This window comes from Symphodus melops (assembly GCF_947650265.1).
Source record: "Symphodus melops genome assembly, chromosome: 1".
NCBI lineage: Eukaryota > Metazoa > Chordata > Actinopteri > Labriformes > Labridae > Symphodus > Symphodus melops.
In genome coordinates, this window is record NC_136691.1 from 463,207 (window position 1) to 488,225 (window position 25,019).

General features: G+C 47.1%; 7 protein-coding genes across 8 annotated transcripts in view; 2 read left to right on the plus strand and 5 right to left on the minus strand.

Annotated features, from left to right (window-relative positions):
• Positions 1-414: 414 nt before the first annotated feature.
• On the minus strand, positions 415-1,522 carry LOC306829064 (uncharacterized protein). Its single transcript, XM_079351908.1, has 2 exons — positions 1,258-1,522; positions 415-684 (listed from the first exon to the last, which is right to left on the minus strand). Exons 1-2 carry the CDS (start codon positions 1,384-1,386, stop codon positions 541-543), a joined length of 273 nt encoding a protein of 90 aa, XP_079208034.1. The 5' UTR covers positions 1,387-1,522; the 3' UTR covers positions 415-540.
• Positions 1,523-2,257: 735 nt separating this feature from the next.
• Positions 2,258-4,064, plus strand: tmem251 (transmembrane protein 251). Its single transcript, XM_079351900.1, has 2 exons — positions 2,258-2,402; positions 3,299-4,064. Exon 2 carries the CDS (start codon positions 3,307-3,309, stop codon positions 3,691-3,693), a length of 387 nt encoding a protein of 128 aa, XP_079208026.1. The 5' UTR covers positions 2,258-2,402; positions 3,299-3,306; the 3' UTR covers positions 3,694-4,064.
• A 63-nt stretch (positions 4,065-4,127) lies between these two features.
• On the minus strand, positions 4,128-5,042 carry LOC306829073 (uncharacterized protein). Its single transcript, XM_079351920.1, has 2 exons — positions 4,632-5,042; positions 4,128-4,554 (listed from the first exon to the last, which is right to left on the minus strand). The coding sequence occupies exons 1-2, from the start codon at positions 4,807-4,809 to the stop codon at positions 4,475-4,477; spliced, it is 258 nt and encodes an 85-aa protein (XP_079208046.1). The 5' UTR covers positions 4,810-5,042; the 3' UTR covers positions 4,128-4,474.
• ubr7 (ubiquitin protein ligase E3 component n-recognin 7) lies at positions 4,486-10,969 on the plus strand. 2 transcript variants are annotated; one of them, XM_079351875.1, is made up of 12 exons: positions 4,486-4,572; positions 6,143-6,359; positions 6,713-6,846; positions 6,948-7,008; positions 7,141-7,236; positions 7,331-7,384; positions 7,485-7,590; positions 9,183-9,247; positions 9,319-9,483; positions 9,570-9,735; positions 10,553-10,614; positions 10,701-10,969. In XM_079351875.1, the coding sequence occupies exons 2-12, from the start codon at positions 6,231-6,233 to the stop codon at positions 10,788-10,790; spliced, it is 1,128 nt and encodes a 375-aa protein (XP_079208001.1). In that variant the 5' UTR covers positions 4,486-4,572; positions 6,143-6,230; the 3' UTR covers positions 10,791-10,969. The 2 variants fall into 2 exon arrangements, with proteins under 2 accessions (XP_079208001.1, XP_079208000.1); XM_079351874.1 differs by lacking the exon at positions 4,486-4,572 and adding an exon at positions 5,563-6,023.
• Positions 10,970-11,304: 335 nt separating this feature from the next.
• On the minus strand, positions 11,305-15,511 carry LOC306838694 (galectin-8-like). The gene is made up of 9 exons (XM_079367024.1): positions 14,997-15,511; positions 13,253-13,341; positions 12,947-13,157; positions 12,699-12,818; positions 12,566-12,616; positions 12,455-12,481; positions 12,083-12,171; positions 11,797-11,956; positions 11,305-11,604 (listed from the first exon to the last, which is right to left on the minus strand). Exons 1-9 carry the CDS (start codon positions 15,033-15,035, stop codon positions 11,455-11,457), a joined length of 936 nt encoding a protein of 311 aa, XP_079223150.1. The 5' UTR covers positions 15,036-15,511; the 3' UTR covers positions 11,305-11,454.
• Positions 15,512-15,933: 422 nt separating this feature from the next.
• On the minus strand, positions 15,934-19,915 carry rrm2 (ribonucleotide reductase M2 polypeptide). Its single transcript, XM_079361908.1, has 9 exons — positions 19,660-19,915; positions 19,394-19,462; positions 18,150-18,281; positions 17,959-18,075; positions 17,626-17,759; positions 16,988-17,082; positions 16,656-16,894; positions 16,462-16,575; positions 15,934-16,194 (listed from the first exon to the last, which is right to left on the minus strand). The coding sequence occupies exons 1-9, from the start codon at positions 19,747-19,749 to the stop codon at positions 16,042-16,044; spliced, it is 1,143 nt and encodes a 380-aa protein (XP_079218034.1). The 5' UTR covers positions 19,750-19,915; the 3' UTR covers positions 15,934-16,041.
• A 2,998-nt stretch (positions 19,916-22,913) lies between these two features.
• The window catches only part of LOC306834293 (palmitoyltransferase ZDHHC14-like), a 10,515-nt gene continuing 8,409 nt past the window's right edge, over positions 22,914-25,019 (minus strand). The window contains exons 5-6 of the mRNA XM_079360126.1: positions 23,771-23,901; positions 22,914-23,483 (exon numbers count right to left, since the gene is read on the minus strand). Coding sequence (XP_079216252.1) covers positions 23,046-23,483; positions 23,771-23,901 — 569 coding nt within the window. The 3' untranslated portion in view covers positions 22,914-23,045. The remainder of the gene's footprint in view (positions 23,484-23,770; positions 23,902-25,019) is intronic.

Sequence of the window (25,019 nt, forward strand, 5' to 3'; positions counted from 1 at the left end):
TTTACTCTGCAGCAGCCTCTACCATCAGTGTGTGAATGTGTATGAATGGATGAGTTAATACTGATGGACTCTTTACTCTGCAGCAGCCTCTACCATCAGTGTGTGAATGTGTATGAATGGATGAGTTCATACTGCAGCAGCCTCTACCATCAGTGACTTTATCTTTGACTAACTGTACTTTACTCGAGCAGACAGCAGGTGGAGCTCTTTAACCAATCACAGAGCAGCTTTCTTTGAACTGTTCCATGATGAGGATTCTGTTCCTCTCACTCTCTCAGATTTTCCGTCGCCGTGGGAACCGATGTTCTCAAAGAGGAAGTGATTAAGATGAGCACCCGAATAAACAAACATTTCCTGCTCAAACACAAATTGAAGCTTTATTTAAACACACAAACTCTTCCTGTTTGTGGAGCCTTAAAGCAGAAGAAGAACAACTTTGACCATGAGATCAGAGAGAAGAAGAAGAGACTCTAAACTTTAAATGTCATTTATTACTGATCAAAGAGAAACTCATTAATGCTGGATCCTTCCTCCAGCTCTTTATACTGAGGATGATGAGGACGAAGGCGCGGGGGTCTTTGGTCTCTGTCGGGACCTCTGGCGGTACTCTGGTAGGTGGTGAAGGATCCACGCAGCCGGAGTCAACATGGCCGCCGCAAACACTGCCATGACGAAGAAACTTTGCTGTCCAACACAGAAAACAATCAGAGCTGTTTGTTTGAGCGCTTTACAGATAAACTTTACAACTGTAAAGCTTTACAGATAAACTTTACAACTGTAAAGCTTTACAGATAAACTTTACAACTTTAAAGCTTTACAGATAAACTTTACAACTTTAGAGCTTTACAGATAAACTTTACAACTTTAAAGCTTTACAGATAAACTTTACAACTTTAAAGCTTTACAGATAAACTTTACAACTTTAAAGCTTTACAGATAAACTTTACAACTTTAAAGCTTTACAGACAAACTTTACAACTTTAAAGCTTTACAGATAAACTTTACAACTTTAAAGCTTTACAGATAAACTTTACAGATAAACATCTTCTAATCAAGTCCAGAGTCAACGAGCTTCAAGAGAACACAGATCCAACAGGCTCTCATCTCTCTGACAGAGCGTTCATATCTATGATGAAAACATCAAGTAGGAAGTGAGTGAACGCTAACAGGTCGCTAACAGGTAGCTAACAGGTGAGTACATCACTCAGGCTGTAGGTGCATGTGTGAACAGCAGGTGAGCTCGTTAGAGGGACTCACCTTGGCTCCGATCTTGTTCCTGGGGGGTTTGCTGTAAATCGTATTCTTCGTCTCCTTCAAGGTTAATTTTGGACGAGTCAGAGTCGACACTGAAGCATTTCCCATCATCCTCAGCACGGCGTTCACCATCGCCACAGCAGTCAGACCCGGTGAGACTGTGATTGGCTCCTGGTCCCCTCTTAGTGATGTGCTCCCTTTGAGCTGCTCAGTGAGACTGAGGACTGGAGGACCAGAGGGGCGAGAGGGGGACGAGGGGGACGAAGGGACGAGGAGGATGAAATCATTAAGAGAAGTGGAGGAAAGGGGAGGAAAGGGGAGGGGGGAGGAGGGGGGAGGAGAGGGTCAACAATCAGCTGATCAGATTTCCTCTGTGGAACAAACAAAACTGATGAGAGATAAAAGAGCTGATGTTTGATGTTCAGAAACAGAAACACAGGTGGACATCTGTTCTACATCACACACACACACACACACACACACACACACACACACACAGACACAGACACACACACACACACACACACACACACACACACGCACACACCCTCATGACACGGATCCTCACATCAAGCCTTTTTGATCCTCGGGGACCTTTGGAGTCTTAGCTGAGGACCTCAAATCCTCAGCTGGAGCCCTCTGGTCTTCGGCCCACAGGTCTCCATGTGGGGGCCCTCTGGTCTTCGGCCCACAGGTCTCCATGTGGGGCCCTCTGGTCTTCGGCCCGCAGGTCTCCATGTGGGGGCCCTCTGGTCTTCGGCCCACAGGTCTCCATGTGGGGCCCTCTGGTCTTCGGCCCACAGGTCTCCATGTGGGGCCCTCTGGTCTTCGGCCCACAGGTCTCCATGTGGGGGCCCTGAGACCTCAGCTGAGGCCTGTTGGAGCCTCTGGGTCTGTTTGTTATTGTCTTGTTTATTTGTTGTCTCAGTAAAGTGGGAAACCTCTTTGGCCTGTGATCATGTGCACTGATATAGTTTGAACGGCAGAGGGCGCTGGAGAGCCGGGTCAGTGAATTACGTCATCAACGGCTGTCATGTGACAAAACCAGGAAGTCAGCGATGCGAGGTCCCGGATCCTCCTGGACGAGATACAGAAGAAAGACGAGTCTGCAGCAGGAATGTGATTTGAAAGGATCGTCTCGTGGGCAGGTGAGAGGCGACAACAGGAATAATCAGCTAACAGACAGCTAACAGCTAGTTGGCTAATAGGCTAACAGGCAGCTAACAGGCTAACAGACAGCTAACAGGCTAGAATAGGATGCCTTTATTGTCATGTACAACGAGATTACTAACAATAGCTGTTAATAATATACAGCTGTTCAGATAAAAAAAGATACATTAAACTAATTAAATGATTAATCATTAAATCATTAAAAGAACTCGATAAAGGAACAACTATTAAAAAATATTACAACTATTATGAAAAACTTTGAAAGAGTTTCAGTCAGGAGAGAGTTTATATTTGTCATGTAAAGAGTGAATAATAAAGTTTTAAAGGAGCTGAGTGTGCCGGTAGTCCTCAGGTGTTCAGGGAGCTTGTTCCACAGATGAGGACCCGGGTCTTCATGAGGACCCGGGTCTTCATGAGGACCCGAGTCTTCATGAGGACCCGGGTCTTTCTACCTGAGCGCTCTGCATGTTTCATAATCTGACATTTAGACCTTTCAAGGCTTTACAGTGCAGGAGTCACTTCCTCTGACACAACGGAAGTGACTGAAGCACAGGTGTGATGAGCTCCGCCCTCTTTGTGTGACAGGCGATAGCTAACAGGCTAACACACAGGTGATAGCTAACAAGCTAACAGTCTAACACACAGGCGATAGCTAACAAGCTAACAGACAGGTGATAGCTAACAGTCTAACACACAGGTGATAGCTAACAAGCTAACAGTCTAACACACAGGTGATAGCTAGCAGGCTAACAGACAGTTTGGTGGGAACTTCCTGTGATGACTGTATTTTATTTGACTGTGTTGATTATTTGACGTGTTGATGGCGTTTATCGTGAAGTCGGGGAGGTTAACTTCCTGTTCGTTGTCTTCGCAGCATGGAGGATGATGAACTTCCGGCAGCGGATGGGATGGGTGGGCGTGGCCGCCTACCTGCTGTTCAGCGTGATGGCGGTATACTTCGTCTTTGAGGTTCATTCTTTCAGTTTGGAGCACGTGCAGAGAGGCAGGTCTGGCCCATCGGCTCCGCCCCTCGCCCTCAGCTGGCCTCAGAGCATCAGCGCTCGCCTGCCTCCACTTCCTGTCTGGATGTGGGCGTGTGTCTTTCTGCTGCCGTACCTGCAGCTCTTCCTCTTCCTGTTCTCCTGCACGAGGGCCGACCCTCGAGCTGTTGGTTACTGCGTCCTTCCTGTCTGCCTCGCACTGCTCTGCTGCCGCAACGCTGCCAGGAAACCAGCCAATCAGAGAGTGCTGCCGCTCATCGACACATAGAGAGGAGGATTGATCAGCTCGCCGCTCATCAGACAACCAATTAGAGAGTCTCACTGCTTATTAACTTATAAAGGGGGCGGGGCCATATCTGGAGGAGCCTGAAACAAACCGTTTGTGATGTCACTTCTTGTGTGCCTTTTGTGGTGAAACAAACACTCCTGTTGTCTGAACCCTCGTGTGTGTCTGTCAGGTGATTCAGCTCTGTGCCCTGAGTGTCGACTGACAGGATCAAGGTTCTTTATACAGACTGAGACCAGAGAATCCTGTGCTGGTTTAACACAGCATCCGTACTGCTGAAACGACATCACTGAAGAAACTGTTTATTAGTTACCATGGTAACCGTTATAAATAAATAAAGTTATATAAACATGTTAATGTCCTTTTAATGGAGGGAGAAAGATATTTTATTTAAGTATCGTAAAAAACAAAACACCTCACACGTCAGAAACTTTTAATTTCCTCATGAATATCTTAAAAAACAAAGACTAGATGTAAACATGGCACCTGATAACATTACTTTATATAAAGACGCTCCACCAGGTGAGACGGTTCCATCACAGGTAGAAGTTTATAGAAACAGTCCTGGAGGACTTCATGGCATTCTCCGCCACGGACGTCTCCATGACAACCGCACGACTGAAGGTACGAGCTGACAGGTAGAGTTTACTGAGAACCTCCCCAGGTGAACTCAGGTGTCATCGTGTCCCCAGGTGAACTCAGGTGTCATCGTGTCCCCAGGTGAACTCAGGTGTCACCGTGTCCCCAGGTGAACTCAGGTGTCTCAGGTCTTGTATCGTTTGGGTGGAGGTTGTTCTTCAGCCTTTGGAGGTTCATCGTCTTCATCACTTTCGTCTTCCTCACCTGTCACAAATAAACCAGGTGAGTCACAAACAGGAAGTGTGTATGTGGTCATGTTAGCTGTTAGCAGCAGAGTTTACCTTCTGCGCAGACTCCGTGGACTTTTTCCCGCTCCACCAGCTCGCTGAGGACTCGTGACACGTTCACATTCAGCTCGTGAATCCCGGAAATCAGAGACTTCAGATTCTTTTCTACCTGCACGTGGAGTTTCTCTGTATGTCCGTCTCTGCATCTCAGCTCTGCTTGCACTGCCGCCATCTTTACCACAGCGTCCGGCTGTCGTCATCACGCAAAACATGCTGCCTTCAGGGACTCTCCGTAAATCAGAATGAAAATCTGAAATACTTCGGTAAGATCCGTTCACAGTAAGTAAAGGGATAAAGCAATAAGGGTGTTATGGATAGCAGCAGTAGTTTAATCAGTGTGAGTAAGTAAGTAGAAGTATTAAAGTAAATCTCTGCTTTTGATTTTCCAAGTTTGAACTCTGAATTTGTTTTTAAAAAAAATTCAGGGTAAAAAAAATAAAATCTTATTGAATATCCGATGGCACATATTTACTTCCATATGGAAGTGTGTGACAATTATAAGGAGGGACTCCATCTTTAAAATAGTAGAAGAATAAAAAGTCACTTTGAATAATCTCAAAGTTCTTCTTGAATGACAGAATACATGCAGAGATTAAACAGGGAAAGTTGCAGACTGAATCTTATTACTTAGACACAGTCTTTTCAGTAGTTGGTCTGGGTGATGGTAGACTAGAAGACTACTGACTAGTCTTCTGGTTAAATCAGAAGTAACTGATCCTTTCCAACACCAAAGCAGAGGAAGCAGCCGGAGTAACTCGTGGTCTTGTCCAAGGACATATCAGAGGTGCTGCTGGGGATCGAACCCTTTGTCTCCTCAGAATATCAGATTCACCTTTCTATGTTTCTGATTCACTGACTACAACCCAACCGGGACCGTCAGGTCATCAAGTGGAGGTCAGGGAGTCGAACCTGGTCTGTTCTGTAAAACCCAACAGAGCCGAACAAACTGAGATTCAAACTCTTTAGGAATTTTTAATGTGATCCTTTCTGTCCTTCCAAACTGGAAATACAACAAAACTGATAGATAATTTTAGGGTGCATGATTTTGTCTGATTCCGGAAGTGGTACTTGAATGCACCATAGCGCGGCCGAGACCTCAACAAACTCCGTGAGACACACTTTGTGTTTTTACGACATTTAGAATCTAACTGAATCCCTTTTAATGTTTAAATTAGTTAAATATTACATTTATATTCATTATTTTAAAGTAGTAGAGAAGCCCGCCAGAGACGACATGCGGAAGTAAACCGGATGTTGTCATCAGAGCTGCGCGCGGTTAGCGGTTTAACAACAAAGATCTGCTGAGACGGACGGAGCTGGTTCTAACGTGTTGTTGTTGATCCCCGCTCCCGGTAAAGGCCCGGTAAAGGCCCGGTTCTCTCCTCGGTGAGCTCCTGACGCTTTGAAGAAGCTAACACTGTTAGCATTTCACATTCATTACACTGTCTGAGTTCACTGATGCTAATCAGCCTAACTGACGCTTCACTTTGTTGATTGTTTCACAGTAAGGGAGCAAAATCACCTGATCAACCTGCTGCACGCGGGGTTTTTATAGTAAGTGACGTCACGTTGGTTCCAGACAGACAGGTGAGCATGTCAGACGGACAGGTGGAGGAGCAGACTGTGTCTCTGGTGGATGTGCTGCAGGAGGATGAAGAGCTGGAGGAAGAAGCTTCAGCTGTGTTGGCAGGAAGTGACTCAGATCACTGCTCATACCCTCAGGTACTGTCCAGGTACCCTCAGGTACTGTCCAGGTACCCTCAGGTCCTGTTCAGGTACCCTCAGGTCCTGTCCAGGTACCCTGAGGTCCTGTCCAGGTACCCTGAGGTCCTGTCCAGGTACCCTGAGGTACCCTCAGGTCCTGTCCAGGTACCCTGAGGTACCCGCAGGTCCTGTCCAGGTACCCTGAGGTACCCACAGGTCCTGTCCAGGTATCCTCAGGTCCTGTTCAGGTACCCTCAGGTACTGTTCAGGTACCCTGAGGTACCCTCAGGTCCTGTCCTGAGGGTAGCTCCCGTGTTACCTGTTGGAGACCCGTGCTGTGAGGTGTGACGTACCTGTGTGCTGTGTTTCAGGGCTATGTGAAGCGACAGGCTTTGTACGCCTGTCACACCTGTACTCCAGGTGGAGGAGAGGCAGCAGGTGTGTGTTTGGCCTGTTCATACAAATGTCACGAAGGTCACGACCTCTATGAACTTTACACCAAAAGGTGAGCACTTATCAATCATAATCAGTGTCCCCTTCGTGAGTCCTTGTGTCCACACATTTCCTGTTTCAGGCTAATGAACTCTTCTTCGTCTGTTTTTAAAGGAACTTCCGCTGCGACTGTGGAAACAGGAAGTTCCCTGAGCTGCAGTGTAAACTCTTCCCTGTGAGTATTACTAAAGATAAGAGACGCCACAGTGATGAAGCAGTGACATGATTGTGTGTGTGTGTGTGTGTGTGTGTGTGTGTGTGTGTGTCTGTCTGTGTGTGTGTGTGTGTGTGTGTGTGTGTGTTACAGGAGAAGGACGACGTCAACCATCTGAACAAATACAGTCATAACTTCTTTGGACTTTACTGCACCTGCAACAGACCGTACCCCGACCCAGACGACCAGGTGAGACACTCAGCTGAACCTCACCTGTCCACCAGGTGTGCTCTGGTTCCTCTTTAACCCGAGTCTCTCTCTGATTGGCTGAATGTATCTCCAGGTGGAGGATGAGATGATTCAGTGTGTGGTGTGTGAGGACTGGCTGCACGGCAGGGTGAGTACACCTGACTTACCTGTCAGCGCTGATGTCACATGTTGCTTTGGCGCCCCCTGCTGACCCCCCCCCCCCCCCCCCCCCCCCCCGTGTTTCTCAGCACCTGGGCTCTGAGGTTCCAGACTGTGTGGAGCTGCAGGAGATGATCTGTGAGTCCTGTATGACGAAAAACTCCTTCCTGTGGACCTACGCCGCTCACCTGGCAGGTACCTGCGAGTGACATGTTCTACCTGTGTGTGACATGTTCTACCTGTGTGTGACATGTTCTACCTGTGTGTGACATGTTCTACCTGTGTGTGACATGTTCTACCTGTGTGTGACATGTTCTACCTGCGTGTGACTTGTTCTACCTGCGAGTGACATGTTCTACCTGTGTGTGACATGTTCTACCTGTGTGTGACATGTTCTACCTGCGTGTGACTTGTTCTACCTGCGAGTGACATGTTCTACCTGTGTGTGACATGTTCTACCTGCGTGTGACTCGTTCTACCTGTGTGTGACTCGTTCTACCTGTGTGTGACATGTTCTACCTGTGTGTGACATGTTCTACCTGCGTGTGACTTGTTCTACCTGCAAGTGACTCGTTCTACCTGTGTGTGACTCGTTCTACCTGCGAGTGACTCGTTCTACCTGTGTGTGACATGTTCTACCTGCGTGTGACTCGTTCTACCTGTGTGTGACTTGTTCTACCTGCGTGTGACATGTTCTACCTGTGTGTGACATGTTCTACCTGTGTGTGACTCGTTCTACCTGTGTGTGACTCGTTCTACCTGTGTGTGACTCGTTCTACCTGCGAGTGACTCGTTCTACCTGTGTGTGACATGTTCTACCTGCGTGTGACTCGTTCTACCTGTGTGTGACTCGTTCTACCTGCGTGTGACTCGTTCTACCTGTGTGTGACTCGTTCTACCTGCGTGTGACTCGTTCTACCTGTGTGTGACATGTTCTACCTGTGTGTGACATGTTCTACCTGCGTGTGACATGTTCTACCTGCGTGTGACTCGTTCTACCTGCGTGTGACTCGTTCTACCTGTGTGTGACATGTTCTACCTGCGTGTGACTCGTTCTACCTGTGTGTGACTCGTTCTACCTGCGTGTGACTCGTTCTACCTGTGTGTGACATGTTCTACCTGTGTGTGACTCGTTCTACCTGCAAGTGACTCGTTCTACCTGCAAGTGACTCGTTCTACCTGTGTGTGACATGTTCTACCTGCGTGTGACTCGTTCTACCTGCGTGTGACTCGTTCTACCTGCGTGTGACTCGTTCTACCTGCAAGTGACTCGTTCTACCTGTGTGTGACATGTTCTACCTGTGTGTGACATGTTCTACCTGTGTGTGACATGTTCTACCTGTGTGTGACTTGTTCTACCTGTGTGTGACATGTTCTACCTGTGTGTGACTTGTTCTACCTGTGTGTGACTTGTTCTACCTGTGTGTGACTTGTTCTACCTGTGTGTGACATGTTCTACCTGTGTGTGACATGTTCTACCTGTGTGTGACTTGTTCTACCTGTGTGTGACATGTTCTACCTGCGTGTGACTCGTTCTACCTGTGTGTGACTTGTTCTACCTGTGTGTGACATGTTCTACCTGTGTGTGACATGTTCTACCTGTGTGTGACTTGTTCTACCTGCGTGTGACTCGTTCTACCTGTGTGTGACTCGTTCTACCTGTGTGTGACATGTTCTACCTGTGTGTGACATGTTCTACCTGCGTGTGACTCGTTCTACCTGTGTGTGACTTGTTCTACCTGCGTGTGACTCGTTCTACCTGCGAGTGACTCGTTCTAACTCGTTAGTTCCAGGTACTGACTTGAAGCAGGAGGCTGCAGCAGACGAGTCGAACACTAAAACAGAAGAGAAGGTGAGATCTCGTCTTCCTGCTTTCAGTTCTCGCTGATCGATGTGATAAATTAATCATCGATTATTTCTCAGGATGATGATGTCATCGAGCCCAGCTGTAAAAGGAGCCGCGAGGAGGCGGAGCCAAACTGTAAACTAAAAGAGCTGCAGGCAATTGGTCAGAAAAGAGTACAATCGGGCGCCGTGTTCTGGCCGTCTGGATGGCGGTCCAAACTCTGCTCCTGCAACCCGTGCAAGGTAAGCTGCGTTCAGGTACCGCTCAGGCGGTCCGAGTTCACGTGACTTCAGATTCGAAAAGTTAATCTAAGCGTCTGTGTCATCAGGAACGTCTGACTGAAGTGGGCGTGTCCTTCCTGTCGGACGAGTCGGACACTGTCCTCGCTTATGAGAACAAAGGAAAGAACAGCGAACAGACGGCGAGAGGAAACGACCCTCTGATGTCAGCGCTGGACAACCTGAACCGCGTTCAACAGCTGGAGATCATCCACGGTACGAAAACGTGACCACGCCTTCTGCAACTGACCACGATTTCTTCACCCATGACCATGACAGCAAGCTCACATCCCGCTAATGTAACAGCCTGCTAGCTTACATCCTGCAAGCTCATGTCCCGCTAACGTAACAGCCTGCTAGCTTACATCCTGCAAGCTCATGTCCCGCTAACGTAACAGCCTGCTAGCTTACATCCTGCAAGCTCATGTCCCGCTAACGTAACAGCCTGCTAGCTTACATCCTGCAAGCTCATGTCCCGCTAACGTAACAGCCTGCTAGCTTACATCCTGCAAGCTCATGTCCCGCTAACGTAACAGCCTGCTAGCTTACATCCTGCAAGCTCATGTCCCGCTAACATAACAGCCTGCTAGCTTACATCCTGTAAGCTCACATCCCGCTAACGTAACAGCCTGCAAGCTCATGTCCTGCTAACGTAACAGCCTGCTAGCTTACATCCTGCAAGCTCACATCCCGCTAACGTAACAGCCTGCTAGCTTACATCCTGCTAGCTCACATCCCGCTAACGTAACAGCCTGCTAGCTTACATCCTGTAAGCTCACATCCTGCTAACGTAACAGCCTGCTAGCTTACATCCTGCAAACTCACATCCCGCTAACGTAACAGCCTGCTAGCTTACATCCTGCAAACTCACATCCCGCTAACGTAACAGCCTGCTAGCTTACATCCTGCAAGCTCATGTCCCGCTAATGCAACATCCTGTAAGCTCATGTCCCGCTAACGTAACAGCCTGCTAGCTTACAGCCTGCTAACGCTGTTAAAGTATTTGTTCACTGTTTTGTGTTTTTTTTTTCAGGCTACAACGACATGAAAACGGAGCTCAAAGATTTCTTGCAGAGATTTGCAGCAGAAGGAAAGGTGAGTCAAACCTGACGACTTGTTTCTGCTCTCTGATTGGCTGATATAACCTTAAAACTTGTTTCTGCTCTCTGATTGGCTGACAGGTGGTAACACCTGAGGATATTCGTCAGTTCTTCGAGCAGCAGCAGACTCGTCGACGGCGTGTTGATGCCGGAAGCTTCTTCTCCACCTGATGACCTTTCTTGACCTCCTGGGATCGTCCTCCATCTTTAGTTTCTTCTGTCAACACACCTTTGTCGATAAAGTTTCTGAACCTTTTGGACTTCCTGTTTACATGATGTCTGTTTGTGTGTAGAGGTCAAAGGTCACATCTGGATTTTATTTGTTTTTTAAATAAAATTAATAAAACGTATTAGTGGAGTTTGTGATGAACCGGCGTCACGCTCAGGACAGGAAGTAGGGCGAGCGAGAGTCAGGGACGAGAGGAGATTAAAGTGACTTTGAACGTGGCGTGGTCGTTGGCGTTTTTCTAAATCACATACACTGATCTCGAGGGTTTACAGAGAACAAGAAAATATAGAGCGAGCAGCGTTCTCTGGTTGAGGTCAGAGGTCACTGACCCGTCGGTACGCTGGCGAGCGTCTCTGAATGTTTTATCAGCAGGAGCGGGAGACGATCGATCGGAGCGCTCGGAGGAGAAGCTGGATCCACGGCGCCGCGTGTTGAAACAGGACTCTGACAGTCGGCTTGATGTTCAGGATTTATTGATCTCAGTACAAACACTCACACTCCCATGATGCTCTCTGTTTCCTCGTAGTTCACAGAATCACAAACAGAAGACAAGCTCGTGGTTAGTCATAAACGGCGTGATGAGCACGCCACGGCGTCTCGGTGAGCTCACATGATGTAGACGCCCAGCAGCGTCACGTCTCCCCGAACCTCCAGCTGGGTGATCCGGCTCAGGTCCTGGACCCGGTGTTTGTAGTCCAGCTGGTGGAGCCCGTTCACCGCCACTTTAAAGTGAGCCGGGTCACAGAGGATGATCATCTGTGTATAACACACACACACACACACACACACACACACACACACACACACACACACACACACACACACACACACGTTGTGTTAGTTCAGTGGGAGGAGACAAAGGTTTCTCCGGCGTGCGGCGGGCTCGTGGTGGTCAGAGTGGCGTTGGATCCACAGACTGAAGCGGGTCAAAGGTCGTGGACGACGTACCTCGAAGTATTGTCCCGCTCTGAAGGGGAAGGCGTCCAGCCGGGTCTCCTCGGCGCCCCAGCACTCCGACAGGAAGGAGTTTCTGACCAGCACGCCGTTCTTCAGCCGAGGGTTCAGGTGGAGAGCGATGTCGCCCGAGGCGCGCAGGTCCACCGCGAAGCTGAAACCCAGCAGAAGAACCAGCCACACCCCTCAGTTTGTAGTTCTATCAGTGGAGTCCGTCCAGTCTGGGACCAGGACCAGGACTGGGACCACACCAGAAGTGATGTCATGATCAGAGCGGTACCTGTCTGCGTTGTGATTGGTCTCTCCTTTGATGGTGATGCTGCGTCCGACTTTCAGTCCGCTGAGCAGCTCGCCTCTGAAGGGGACGCTCTGAACCACAGAACCACACGGATCAGCAGCAGAACCCACATCCACCCGGTCCCCCCCCACCAGACCCCGACCCGTCACCAGACCCCGACCCGTCACCAGACCCCGACCCGTCACCAGAGGTCGCCACGCTCACGTGAATGGCGTTTGAAGACTCTCCAACGCTTCACGCTCCTTTTAGAACGCCTTACCGCGGCGAGGCGTGAGCGTGCTCCCCCCACGGGTCGGCCTGATGTATGACCTTGAGTTCTCAAAACAAACGACACACCGTGAAGTGAAAACTCACCAAGTCGCCTGAAGAAGACCTGACGGGCTGCAGGAAGGACAAACAGAAAAGGTCATTTTGAGGCGTGGCGTGCGCGGCGTGCGTGTGTTTACATCATGATGGCGTTCTTACGTTGGCGTGTGCGTCCTGGCTGCTCAGACTGGCTGGAGGAGACACGGCGCTCTGAAAACAACAACGTCACATGATGTCACGAGATCTCCGCTCTCACATGACCATCAAACAGGAAGTTGAAAGAGTGACTCACGGCGCTCGGCAGGACGCCCACGGCTTGAACTTTGACCTTTCCAGAGATGAGCAGCGTGTCGACCAGCTCCAGCTCCATCCTGTATTTGTACTCCAACACGTGACCGCCGTTTACCGCCACCTGCAGGACGGAGGAGGAAGTGCACGAGCTGTGGTTTGATTGGTCCATCACACAACCCCCATGTGACTCGTCCACAGGAGCGGAGAGATTGTTCCAGGAGGTCACCTGAGGGCGCACTCGTCTCTCACCTTGAACTTGTCCTTCAGGACGAAGATGACCAGCTCGAACGGCGCTCCGGCTGTGAACGGCGTGTGGTGGAGGATCTCCTCTCGGCCCCAGCACTCCTTCTGCAGCGTGTTGCAGACGATACACGGAGACTTCTGGAACCTCGGGTTGAAGTGAAACGCCACGTCGGCCCTCGGCTTCACGCTGCTGCCGCACGCGAAGTCGACCTGGAACCTGTGAGACGGCGCAGAGGGACGGAGGACAGACTCCATCTTTAACCCGTCTCAGGGAGGTCATGATGGAAACACGGCGCGGGTTCGAATCCTCACCTGTCAGCGTCAGACGGCACCGAGCCCTGAATGAGGACCATCTCCCCCGGCAGCAGACCGCCCAGGATGGTCCCGGCGAAGGGGATCGACTGTGAGGGAACACAATCATTAAATATATGAAAGACTCGAACCCAGAACCTTCTCAGCTCTCTGATTGGCTGATTGATCACAGAGGAAGAGAGCAGCTCTCTGATTGGCTGATTGATCACAGAGGAAGAGAGCAGCTCTCTGATTGGCTGATTGATCACAGAGGAAGAGAGCAGCTCTCTGATTGGTCCTTTAATAAACACAGCTCTGTGATTGGTCCTTTAAAAGATCGCCTGCATCTTCTCACTGACGTCATAAAGTCTTATTATAAAGAATTTAATTCTTTCTATTCCAGCTGAACAGACTTTCAGTTTCGGCCTCCATCTTGGCTCCAGTTTAATGATGTCAGTTTCACTATTTTACTTTTTTCCCCCAAAAACTTGATTAAAAGTCTTTTATAACAGTGAAAATATAAAACACACGTGTTCATGAACTCAACACATTTCACATGAATATTCAGCAGCTCATTTAGAAGTGACATGAAACGACAGGTCTGAAGAGAAAATGAAATCAAAGATAAAGAGAAATAAATAATGTGTTCATTCAATAAATCTTCAGGAAAACGTTTTAAAATATCATTTGTGCTTTTTTAGAATCAACTCATTTTAAGGACCTAAGAGTTTAAATTCATTTAAAAACACAGCAGACTGGAAACATCTGTTTGTGTATAAAGCCTTCAGGTCCCTCAGGTCCAGGTCTCTCTGAGGACACAGGACATAAAGACATGAAGACATAAAGACATAAAGACATGAAGACATAAAGACATGAAGACATGAAGACATAAAGACATAAAGACATGAAGACATAAAGACATAAAGACATGAAGACATAAAGACATGAAGACATGAAGACATAAAGACATAAAGACATGAAGACATAAAGACATGAAGACATAAAGACATGAAGACATGAAGACATAAAGACATAAAGACATGAAGACATAAAGACATGAAGACATGAAGACATAAAGACATAAAGACATGAAGACATAAAGACATGAAGACATAAAGACATAAAGACATAAAGACATGAAGACATAAAGACATGAAGACATAAAGACATAAAGACATGAAGACATAAAGACATGAAGACATAAAGACATAAAGACATGAAGACATAAAGACATGAAGACATAAAGACATGAAGACATAAAGACATAAAGACATGAAGACATAAAGACATAAAGACATGAAGACATAAAGACATGAAGACATAAAGACATGAAGACATAAAGACATAAAGACATGAAGACATAAAGACATAAAGACATAAAGACATAAAGACATAAAGACATAAAGACATGAAGACAGAGTTCATCATTCGTAACATCATCATCTCTGGATCTGAACCCAGAAAGTTTGAGTCTCATCACATGACTTAAATACATCCAGACACCTCTGAAACCAACCTTCAGGAAATAAACATTTATATCGATTATTCCAGAGTGATAACTTATAGAACATTTTCCAATACAACAATATTTCTGGATCTGTGACACAAACAGGAAGTGTTGATGTCAAAGCCTGAGACTAAACGTCAGCCCTCTGATTGTATTGAGTTTATTTTGAAGGTCCCTTTAAGACCATGTTAAAGATGTTAAAGATGTTAAAGATGTTCTGAATGAGAATGATTTAAAATCAAACATGCACGCGCTCACCGGGTTCAGAAACGTCTGCCTCGGACTCGACACCGACATGTTGGACAAGAACTGGCGCGACCTGAAGCTAAGAGTTTGGACCTTTGTTTACTTCCGCGTATGACGTCAGCGAGGTTCTACGTCACAAGGATGAGTCACATGGACAGATGCTGTTCAGACACATTGTGGTTCGGCGTGATGACGTAGGTGTCCGCTCCTTGCAGAACTATCAGCGGGCTGGTTCTCGTGCTGCCGTCACGTGCTCCTCGGATTATCGAGTGATTAGCGACTCAAACGGCGTCATCACGCGTGAAATTTCGGTAATTCACGAGTTGTGACGTTTCAGCGTTTTCACGTTCACCTTAAGTTCATTTTGTCTGCGCGGGAAATTGAACGCGCGTGGGTCGGAGTGAGGACACCGTTATTTCCGAGGAGCACGTGAAGGCAGCATCAGAGTCCTGTGACTTATAAATTTAATTCAGTGACCTGGAAACAAACAGAGCTTCAATTCTTCATAACGTATGACGTCACATGACGCACGTGCTTTTAGAACGTGATCCTAATCCTCGAGTCACCAGGTGAATATACAGAACCCTCACATCCCACTCTGATCATGTGACTGAATTTAAACTGTCAGACATGTTGAACATATTACTTCATATTCAGGAGCCTCTGCCCCCCCCCGTCCCCCCCTCAACTTTAACTCAGCTGTGATGAAAGTGTTTGACATGTAGAAGTGAAGAGAGGAAGATGTGCAGTAAGTTTCACTTTAATGCAAAAACAAAAACTGTACAGAATCAACATGTTAAAAACAAACAGGCCGTATAAAAACATAGCAGCTAGAAAAGTCTACTTTTAATTTAGAGGTCAAACCTGCCGAGCTCGTGCTCATTTTATTTACATCATGTGACTCAGCAGGTTCAGAGCCTCACAGGGCTCCGCCTCCTAAGAGGGCTCCGCCTCCTAAGAGGGCTCCGCCTCCACAGAGGGCTCCGCCCCCTCAGGTCTATAAAGTCAGTGGCCCTGCAGCAACGAGGCAGGAAGTGAGAGTCTGTGTGCGTGGCGTTTAGAAGTCGGCGTCCAGCCTGAAGGTGTTGTCCGTGGTGCCCGACATCACGCCCATCCTCTGGTACTCGCCCACACGCTTCTCGAAGAAGTTGGTCTTTCCCTCCAGAGAGATGTTCTCCATGAAGTCGAAGGGGTTCTCCACGCGGTAGATCTGCACGCACAAACACACACGGGTCAGCACGCCGCCAAACATCTCATTAGAAACATAAACATGACAAACGGCGGCGGCGGTCTGTTCAGTGTGGCGTCTGTATCGTGCCGCTGCTGCTCCGTCAGTGAACCACACGTCCTCCAATCAGAGCCAAGCAGCGGCACTCAGCCCCCATCATTGGCTGAGGTCCGTACCCCTGCGCGTCTCATCACCACAGACTGCCTCTCAGCCGGCGTGTAAAGCGAGCGCTGCGGTCGCCATGGTTACCTTGTTGAAGCCGAGCTCCAGCATGAGCCGGTCTGCGACGAACTCGATGTACTGCTTCATCAGCTCGCAGTTCATGCCGATCAGCTTCACGGGCAGCGCCTCCGTCAGGAACTCCTGAACACACAGACAAAAGGTCACACACACGCACGCCGGCGAGCACGTGGAGGAGAGCGGCGTGCACGGCAGCGAGCTACCTGTTCGATCTCCACGGCGTTCCGGATGATGCTGCGGACCGTGTCCTCGGTGGGCTTGTTGTGCAGGTGTTTGAACATGAGGCAGGCGAAGTCGCAGTGCAGACCCTCGTCTCTGCTGATCAGCTCGTTGGAGAAGGTCAGACCGGGCATCAGGCCGCGCTTCTTCAGCCAGAAGATCGCCGCAAACGAGCCCGAGAAGAAGATCCCCTCCACCGCCGCGAACGCCACCACTCGCTCTCCTACAGGAAGTACAGCAGAGGTCAGGGCGGAGCCGGCGAGGGCGGACATCAGACCAGTTTACACGCCATGACATCATCACGTGGTCAGTTTACCGTAGTTGGCGCTCTTGTTTCCGATCCAGTTGATCGCCCAGTCCGCCTTCTTCTTCACACACGGCAGAGTCTCGATGGCGTTGAACAGGTATTCTCTGTGGGTCAGTGAACGCACCGTCGTCATGACAACAGAAGGTCAAACATTGATATGAGCTGGTCTGTAGGGGACTAAAATCACGAGTCCACTACAGACCAGGTGTGTGTAGTCCAGTACAGACCAGGTGTGTGTGTGTGTGTGGTCCAGTACAGACCAGGTGTGCGTGTGTGTAGTCCAGTACAGACCAGGTGTGTGTGTGTGTGTGGTCCAGTACAGACCAGGTGTGTGTGTGTGTGTGGTCCAGTACAGACCAGGTGTGTGTGTGTAGTCCAGTACAGACCAGGTGTGTGTGTGTGTGTGGTCCAGTACAGACCAGGTGTGTGTGTGTAGTCCAGTACAGACCAGGTGTGTGTGTGTGTGTGTGGTCCAGTACAGACCAGGTGTGTGTGTGGTCCAGTACAGACCAGGTGTGTGTGTGTGTGGTCCAGTACAGACCAGGTGTGTGTGTAGTCCAGTACAGACCAGGTGTGTGTGTGTGGTCCAGTACAGACCAGGTGTGTGTGTGTGGTCCAGTACAGACCAGAAGGGGGGGGGTCCTCACCTCTCTTTGGGCTCCCTGATGTAGGTGTTGATGAGGAGGCTGTACATCTCTGAGTGGATGTTCTCCATGGCGATCTGGAAACCATAGAAACAGCGGGCCTCCGTCACCTGGACCTCCTGCGTGAAGCGCTCCACCTGGTGGTCAAACAAGGAACAGCGTCAGACAGTGGGCCACTTCCTGTCAGTCACGTAGAGCCGGGCCACTTCCTGTCAGTCACGTAGAGCCGGGCCACTTCCTGTCAGTCACGTAGAGCCGGGCCACTTCCTGTCAATCACGTAGAGCCGGGCCAATCAAATCGAGTTTCACATTCAATCTGAGCCGATCGTTTCTCACCAGGTTCTCGTTGACGATGCCGTCGCTGGCGGCGAAGAAGGCCAACACGTGAGAGATGAAGTAGCGCTCCTCGTCCTTCAGGGACTCCCAGTGCTGCAGGTCTTTGGACAGGTCCACCTGAACACACGAGAGGTTAGAGATCACATGCACACCTGTAACACGACGCATCCTGAAGGGAGAGCGGGCGTCACCTCCTCCGCCGTCCAGAACGACGCCTCGGCCTTCTTGTACATCTGCCAGATGTCGTGGTACTGGATGGGGAAGATGACGAAGCGGCGAGGATTGTCCTTCAGCAGAGGCTCCTCCCCCTTCACTTCTTGAGGCTGGAGGACAGACGGAGACATCGTCAGACTTTAAAGGAAATAAAACCTCTGATCTCTGTGACAACGTGGTCTGATGATCAACACTAGAAACAGACTTCATTAGTTTATCACACGATTAGACAAACTAAGAGTTCAACGCAGCATCGATCATGAACATCTGCAGATTGATTACTCTGGTCTGTTCTCAATGTTTAAACCACAGCTTCTGTTTATTTTAAACCTTTAATAGAAATTACTTAAAAACACTTAAAATCCTATAAAAAGAACTCACTTCATGTTTTAGGTTGATGATGATCAAACTGTTTTATCTGATTAAATCAATGATCTGAAGTCTGATCATGTTAAACATGATTAAATCAATGATCTGAAGTCTGATCATGTTAAACATGATTAAATCAATGATCTGAAGTCTGATCATGTTAAAGATGATTAAATCAATGATCTGAAGTCTGATCATGTTAAAGATGATTAAATCAATGATCTGAAGTCTGATCATGTTAAACATGATTAAATCAATGATCTGAAGTCTGCTCTTGTTAAACATGATTAAATCAATGATCTGAAGTCTGCTCATGTTAAACATGATTAAATCAATGATCTGAAGTCTGCTCTTGTTAAACATGATTAAATCAATGATCTGAAGTCTGATCATGTTAAACATGATTAAATCAATGATCTGAAGTCTGATCATGTGAAACATGATTAAATCAATGATCTGAAGTCTGCTCTTGTTAAACATGATTAAATCAATGATCTGAAGTCTGCTCTTGTTAAACATGATTAAATCAATGATCTGAAGTCTGCTCGTGTTAAACATGATTAAATCAATGATCTGAAGTCTGATCATGTTAAACATGATTAAATCAATGATCTGAAGTCTGCTCATGTTAAACATGATTAAATCAATGATCTTAAGTCTGATCATGTTAAACATGACTCAAACTGAAGCAGCTGCTCAGCTGATTGTTTGGCGCCATTAGAGACATTTTGGGCGCCACATGTTCACAATAAACCGCACAGACTAACTCTCTGTAAACTAACATCCCGTTTAAAATCATCTGGATGTTTGATTTGAGTCAAAGATTTTAAGTTTCAGGAGGTTTCAGACTCACCGCGGAGTCGTCGAAGATTTTCCGCGCGGTTTTGGTCGCGAGGATCCGGGTCGAGTTCAGACTCGGAGGCTGGAAGACAAAACAACATAAAGGACTTTACTATGTTCATACTTTAACACATTATGATCTGAAACAGGCCTCAGTACGGATCAAATCTAGGTGAGTCAGGCTGATACAGTCAGAAAGGCTCTAATCTAAAGACAGTCAGTGAAATAAATCATTTAACGGTCGAACAGAAACATATTGATCAGCTTCTTGAGTCTCACCGTGTTCTCTTTGTCCAGAGACATGTTGAGGACCTGGCTGCTCAGAGCCTTTTCATTCTTCATGGACAGAGGAGAGCGAGCAGACATCATGGTGGATCCTTTGACTTCACACACACACGGAAATTAAAATATAAAGATAAGAAGCTAAAAGCGCGTTAAAATAAGAGAACTATCTAAACTACCGAGCAGCAGCAGAGAAAGAAGAGAGACTGAGCGGCTTCTCTTCTCCACTCGCCCTTTTTATTGAAATATTGGCGCTAGAACGCAGCCGGCCAATCAGAACTGAGCTCGTGCTGTCTCTTTAAAGCTTACTGCGACGGAGCCAATCAGGAAGGGAGTTGCGCTCACGTGCCGCCTGAACAGCTGCGGGAAATTCAAACGTCTTTGTCTGTTAAAACCGGTGTTACAAAACTCTGAAAATGAGCGTTTACGTAACGTAGAATTCAGACAAAGACTCGTTTATTGGACACATTAAACGGCTATAAAATGTCCCTGAAACAACGTGATGACGTTTAAGCGTTGATTGTTATGAGTAATCCTTTATTTTTTTTAAACAGTATTAGATAGGCTATGGATTCCCGCCGCCGCACGTTCTGTAGTTTCCTGCATTCATAAAGGCGTTGTCACCATGACAACCAGGCGCCAAATATAGTATCATAATACGTCAACTATAACAGCTCTGTTAATGTCTGTATCTGTAAATACAAGAAGTTAACACGATAGAAATGTCTTTAAAGCTTAGTCAGTGAAATATCAGAGGATCGAAAACGAACATTCCGGATATTAGACGGTTTATTTCCGGTATATTCAGTCTCGTGAAGGGAACTTTAAATGAATGATTATGTGGATTAAATACCTCATATCTTACCCTGGTTCTGTCCCTAAAGAGCTTAAAAAGCGCCTCATTTTCCCCTCGAAATCAGACGGTGACTCGTCAGCTGTTTCCGGGAGGGAGCAGACAACAAACACATGAATGTAGGTCAGTGAGTCGCCACCCAGCGGCAGGACGTGGTGCTGCAGGCGAGTCTGACCATGTTAAATGAACTCTCTTTAAAAACCTTCACAAGATTTAAGAAATTAAACATACAGAATGAATGACGTGAAAGCCATGTAGATTAAAATCCTGCTCTGTGACTGACTGCATTCTGTACTCCTTTACTGAAACGTCCACTTACATGTGAACCACAGATTTAAAAAGGACAAACACACACGAACTGTTTACACAATGCACTTGTAATTATGATTTTACAACCGTTCAAATTAAGACCCGCATGTGAGAACTGAACTGATACCTGGAGGAGGTATTTGAGTTCTTAAATGTTTATGGTTTATATACCGAATTAAAGTCTCCTTTATTGTGTTTAACTATCTGTGATCAGCTTCTTTTGTACGATTATCTTATTTAGTTTTAATCTTTAATTACTGTTTATTGTTCATATTTAATGATATGCTTTGAACAAAGGGCACAGTTCAGTTAAATGTCTCAAACAAACAGCTGATTCATTTCTGCTGTTTTTCCCGCCGGCGCGCTTTCCCCACTCATATGATCTCATATACTCATAAAGTCACACAGTCCAATATTTACTCACCACTTTATTAACCATCTGTATTTAGAGTTTATTCATCATAATGTTAAAACACAGAGCGGCTTGTAAAAGGTTAAACAACGTGATTACACCGGTGTTTCGGTGAAATCTGTGACCGTGTTATCCGGAGACACTGATCCTGAACACTATGTTTACATTTCATCATGAGACAAAGTACTAAACAAGGACACGTAGTAAAGATCCGGGTCAGTCTGACGTCACACTCAGATCATTCTGGTGTTTTTCTGGTCCCAGTTGTTGAAGTTTTCAGCTGACTGGGATTCAGTCCCTGATGAAAATGTTGGAGATCCATTTTCCCTCTCAAACCTGTGAAAGCAGGGACAGCAGCTGCTTCCGGGAAAGTGACACGTGATTGGCTGTTTGGGAAAACAACGACAGTCACAGACGCCACCTAGCGGCGTGGATGACCACGACCACACACAAACACACACACACACACACACGCGTCTGACTTAAAGGGACAATATGTAGAATTTTATAAGAATATTACACTAAAATATCAAAGTTAAAAAAAGCACTTTATATATTGTTATTTCTGCAATAGCTTAAATTTCTTAATGTTCAATATTTATACTTTTATATCTCTGCAATAATTCACTTCATACTGTGCAATATTTATATTTCTGCTATAGTTTATATTTCATTCTGTGCAAATATTTATTTCATATTTCTGAAATATCCATTTATAATTTACTCAGCTGCTCCCTGTAAATAACTTATATAATAATAATAATAATAATAATAATAATAACTTTACCAAACACAGAACATCTTAGCTTACAGTTACTTCTTTACATTCTTCTTCTGTTGTTTTTCTCTTTATCTGAGCACACTTTAAGGTGAAGAGAAGTTATTTAATTTTACAACAGTATAATGACAATAAAGGTATTTTAGCATACATTACATTACCTATAAATATTTCCAGTAGTTTTCAGGCCAGAGCGTTTTGGCTCAGCTTGATGACATCAGACTTCTCATTCAGTCTTTGTGTTCAGACTCAAAAGCTTTTTATTGGTTAAACAATAAAATGAGCAGGACGAAGTTCATAAAGAAAGATGTGACAGTAAGTCCACACATCCCGTCTGTGTCGCTGCGATGACTGTGTGACGTTATAAACATGGCGGTTTGACCTCCGGCAGTGTTGCTGCTTCGCTGCAAACAAACGGACGACCTCGGCTCTGCAGATGTTTTTGTCCCCAGAATCAATAAAAAAACCCCTGAAGATTCACACAGGGTCAGGACCGTCTTCTACATTATTCCTCTTTGTTCACATCAACTTCAAATCCAGTCAGCCAGAAGAAGCGTTCAGAGTCTTTGACCTCGGCCTCCGTCAGGCGGCCACTGAAGCTGGTCGTCCATTTGGCATCGTTTTAGCTTATTCTGGGTAAAATGTTTTTTTTACTTGATATAAAAGTCGGGAGGAGGATCCAGTGGAGACGACCCGAACCCGATGAAATCAAGACAATAACATTAAAAAAGAAATAAAACCTACACGGCGCCCACCTGTCAATCAGCTCAGCTACTCTGATCCTTCATCCAATCAAAACTGCTGAGTCATCAAAACATTCCCCCCGTACAGTGTGTGTGGATGGAGACATGAGCTAATCACACCTATCAGGCTGTAAACATGTTCATGTCTGCTGTGACTTCCTGTTGCTGCTGCAGCGTATCGTCTATAATCCTGTCTCAGGACTCTTCTGAGGTTAAAGGGGGCGTGGCCACGACAGTCCCTCACGTGGTCTCTGGAGGAACAGAAAAATCAGATGTTGTGAGTTTTGTTCAGACGGAGCTGAGTTTGACGAGTCCCCGGACCGAGTCCTCGTGCAGAGTGTCCTGACTCGACGGGTTGTAGAGGGCGGAGGGGGGGGGGATGGGCGGGTGTGGGTGGAGGTGCAGCTGGGCGGGGCAGGGCAGGGCGCCCTGAGGCGTGCTGCAGGGCGTCTCCTCCGGGCTGACGAAGTGGTGGTGGTGGTGGTGGTGATGATGGTAGAGGTGGTGGTGGCAGTGGGAATCCGCTGCGGCGTCCCTCAGCGTGAGGACGTCTCCCCCGCAGGACGGCAGGGAGGGCTGGGACGGAGTAAGGTAGGCGCAGGGCCCCCCCAGGGTGGTGGTCTTCCCTGGGAGAGGGGGCAGGACCACGGGGTCGCTGTGGAGCAGAGGGGTGGCTGCAGCCTGCAGGACGAACTTAGTGCTCTGGATGCACTGATCCTGATCGCACTGAGGACAGACAGAGGCGTTAAAGGAGCTCATACTTACCATACCTGTACCGTCACCATGGCAACAGTCCTGGACAACCACCACAGGGTCATATAGTGTGTGCACGCACACTGTCTACATTTTACAACCTGACTGGCTCCATCCTGTCAGTCCGGTCAGTACAGTATTACAGCCTCCACATACAACACTGTTTTTTACAGACTTTATCTGGGAGCCTGAACTCACCACGTCCTTTTGATTTACTCAACACATGCTGTGACATCAGCGTGATGTCATCGTCCTCTTACCATGCGGCTGTGGAGCTGAGTGGAGACATAGCTGGTCCCATTGGACTGGGGGACGGGCTGTGGTGTGTCAGACCGGATCAGACCTCTTCTGTTTATCAAACTGGGACATAAAATCACACGTGAAAACTTCACTCATGTGCTGCTCTTTGAGTGTAGACCTGGTCTTAGTACTAAGTGTAGACCTGGTCTTAGTCCTGAGTGTAGTTTTAGTCCTGAGTGTAGATCTGGTCTTAGTACTAAGTGTAGACCTGGTCTTAGTCCTAAGTGTAGACCTGGTCTTAGTCCTGAGTGTAGTTTTAGTCCTGAGTGTAGACCTGGTCTTAGTCCTGAGTGTAGTTTTAGTCCTGAGTGTAGACCTGGTCTTAGTCCTAAGTGTAGACCTGGTCTTAGTCCTAAGTGTAGACCTGGTCTTAGTCCTAAGTGTAGACCTGGTCTTAGCATTAAGTGTAGACCTGGTCTTCGTACTAAGTGTAGTTTTAGTCCTGAGTGTAGACCTGGTCTTAGCACTAAGTGTAGTTTTAGTCCTGAGTGTAGACCTGGTCTTCGTACTAAGTGTAGTTTTAGTCCTGAGTGTAGACCTGGTCTTAGCACTAAGTGTAGTTTTAGTCCTGAGTGTAGACCTGGTCTTAGCACTAAGTGTAGACCTGGTCTTAGTCCTGAGTGTAGTTTTAGTCCTGAGTGTAGACCTGGTCTTAGTCCTAAGTGTAGACCGGGTCTTAGTCCTAAGTGTAGACCTGGTCTTAGCACTAAGTGTAGACCTGGTCTTAGTACTAAGTGTAGTTTTAGTCCTGAGTGTAGTTTTAGTCCTAAGTGTAGACCTGGTCTTAGTACTAAGTGTAGACCTGGTCTTAGTACTAAGTGTAGTTTTAGTCCTGAGTGTAGTTTTAGTCCTAAGTGTAGACCTGGTCTTAGTACTAAGTGTAGTTTTAGTCCTGAGTGTAGTTTTAGTCCTGAGTGTAGACCTGGTCTTAGTCCTGAGTGTAGTTTTAGTCCTGAGTGTAGTTTTAGTCCTAAGTGTAGACCTGGTCTTAGTCCTGAGTGTAGTTTTAGTCCTGAGTGTAGTTTTAGTCCTAAGTGTAGACCTGGTCTTAGTCCTGAGTGTAGACCTGGTCTCAGCACTAAGTGCAGACCTGGTCTTAGTACTAAGTGTAGTTTTAGTCCTGAGTGTAGACCTGGTCTTAGCACTAAGTGTAGACCTGGTCTTAGCACTAAGTGTAGTTTTAGTCCTGAGTGTAGACCTGGTCTTAGT

Excerpts from the sequence above, each read along its gene's own strand:
- tmem251 (XM_079351900.1), top strand. The coding sequence starts at position 3,307 with ATGATGAACTTCCGGCAGCGGATGGGATGGGTGGGCGTGGCCGCCTAC.
- LOC306829064 (XM_079351908.1), bottom strand. The coding sequence starts at position 1,386 with ATGGTGAACGCCGTGCTGAGGATGATGGGAAATGCTTCAGTGTCGACT. Across the intron at positions 685-1,257 it reads GGAACAAGATCGGAGCCAAG|CAAAGTTTCTTCGTCATGGC; the intron begins GTGAGTCCCTCT and ends TGTGTTGGACAG.
- rrm2 (XM_079361908.1), bottom strand. The coding sequence starts at position 19,749 with ATGATGTCTGCTCGCTCTCCTCTGTCCATGAAGAATGAAAAGGCTCTG. Across the intron at positions 19,463-19,659 it reads CTCTGGACAAAGAGAACACG|CCTCCGAGTCTGAACTCGAC; the intron begins GTGAGACTCAAG and ends TTTGTCTTCCAG. Across the intron at positions 17,760-17,958 it reads GCATCGTCAACGAGAACCTG|GTGGAGCGCTTCACGCAGGA; the intron begins GTGAGAAACGAT and ends TTTGACCACCAG.
- LOC306829073 (XM_079351920.1), bottom strand. The coding sequence starts at position 4,809 with ATGGCGGCAGTGCAAGCAGAGCTGAGATGCAGAGACGGACATACAGAG. Across the intron at positions 4,555-4,631 it reads CCACGGAGTCTGCGCAGAAG|GTGAGGAAGACGAAAGTGAT; the intron begins GTAAACTCTGCT and ends TATTTGTGACAG.
- LOC306838694 (XM_079367024.1), bottom strand. The coding sequence starts at position 15,035 with ATGTCGGTGTCGAGTCCGAGGCAGACGTTTCTGAACCCG. Across the intron at positions 12,617-12,698 it reads TGGGCGTCCTGCCGAGCGCC|AGCGCCGTGTCTCCTCCAGC; the intron begins GTGAGTCACTCT and ends TGTTGTTTTCAG. Across the intron at positions 12,482-12,565 it reads GCCAGGACGCACACGCCAAC|CCCGTCAGGTCTTCTTCAGG; the intron begins GTAAGAACGCCA and ends TCCTTCCTGCAG.
- ubr7 (XM_079351875.1), top strand. The coding sequence starts at position 6,231 with ATGTCAGACGGACAGGTGGAGGAGCAGACTGTGTCTCTGGTGGATGTG. Across the intron at positions 7,009-7,140 it reads TGCAGTGTAAACTCTTCCCT|GAGAAGGACGACGTCAACCA; the intron begins GTGAGTATTACT and ends TGTGTGTTACAG. Across the intron at positions 9,736-10,552 it reads ACAGCTGGAGATCATCCACG|GCTACAACGACATGAAAACG; the intron begins GTACGAAAACGT and ends TTTTTTTTTCAG.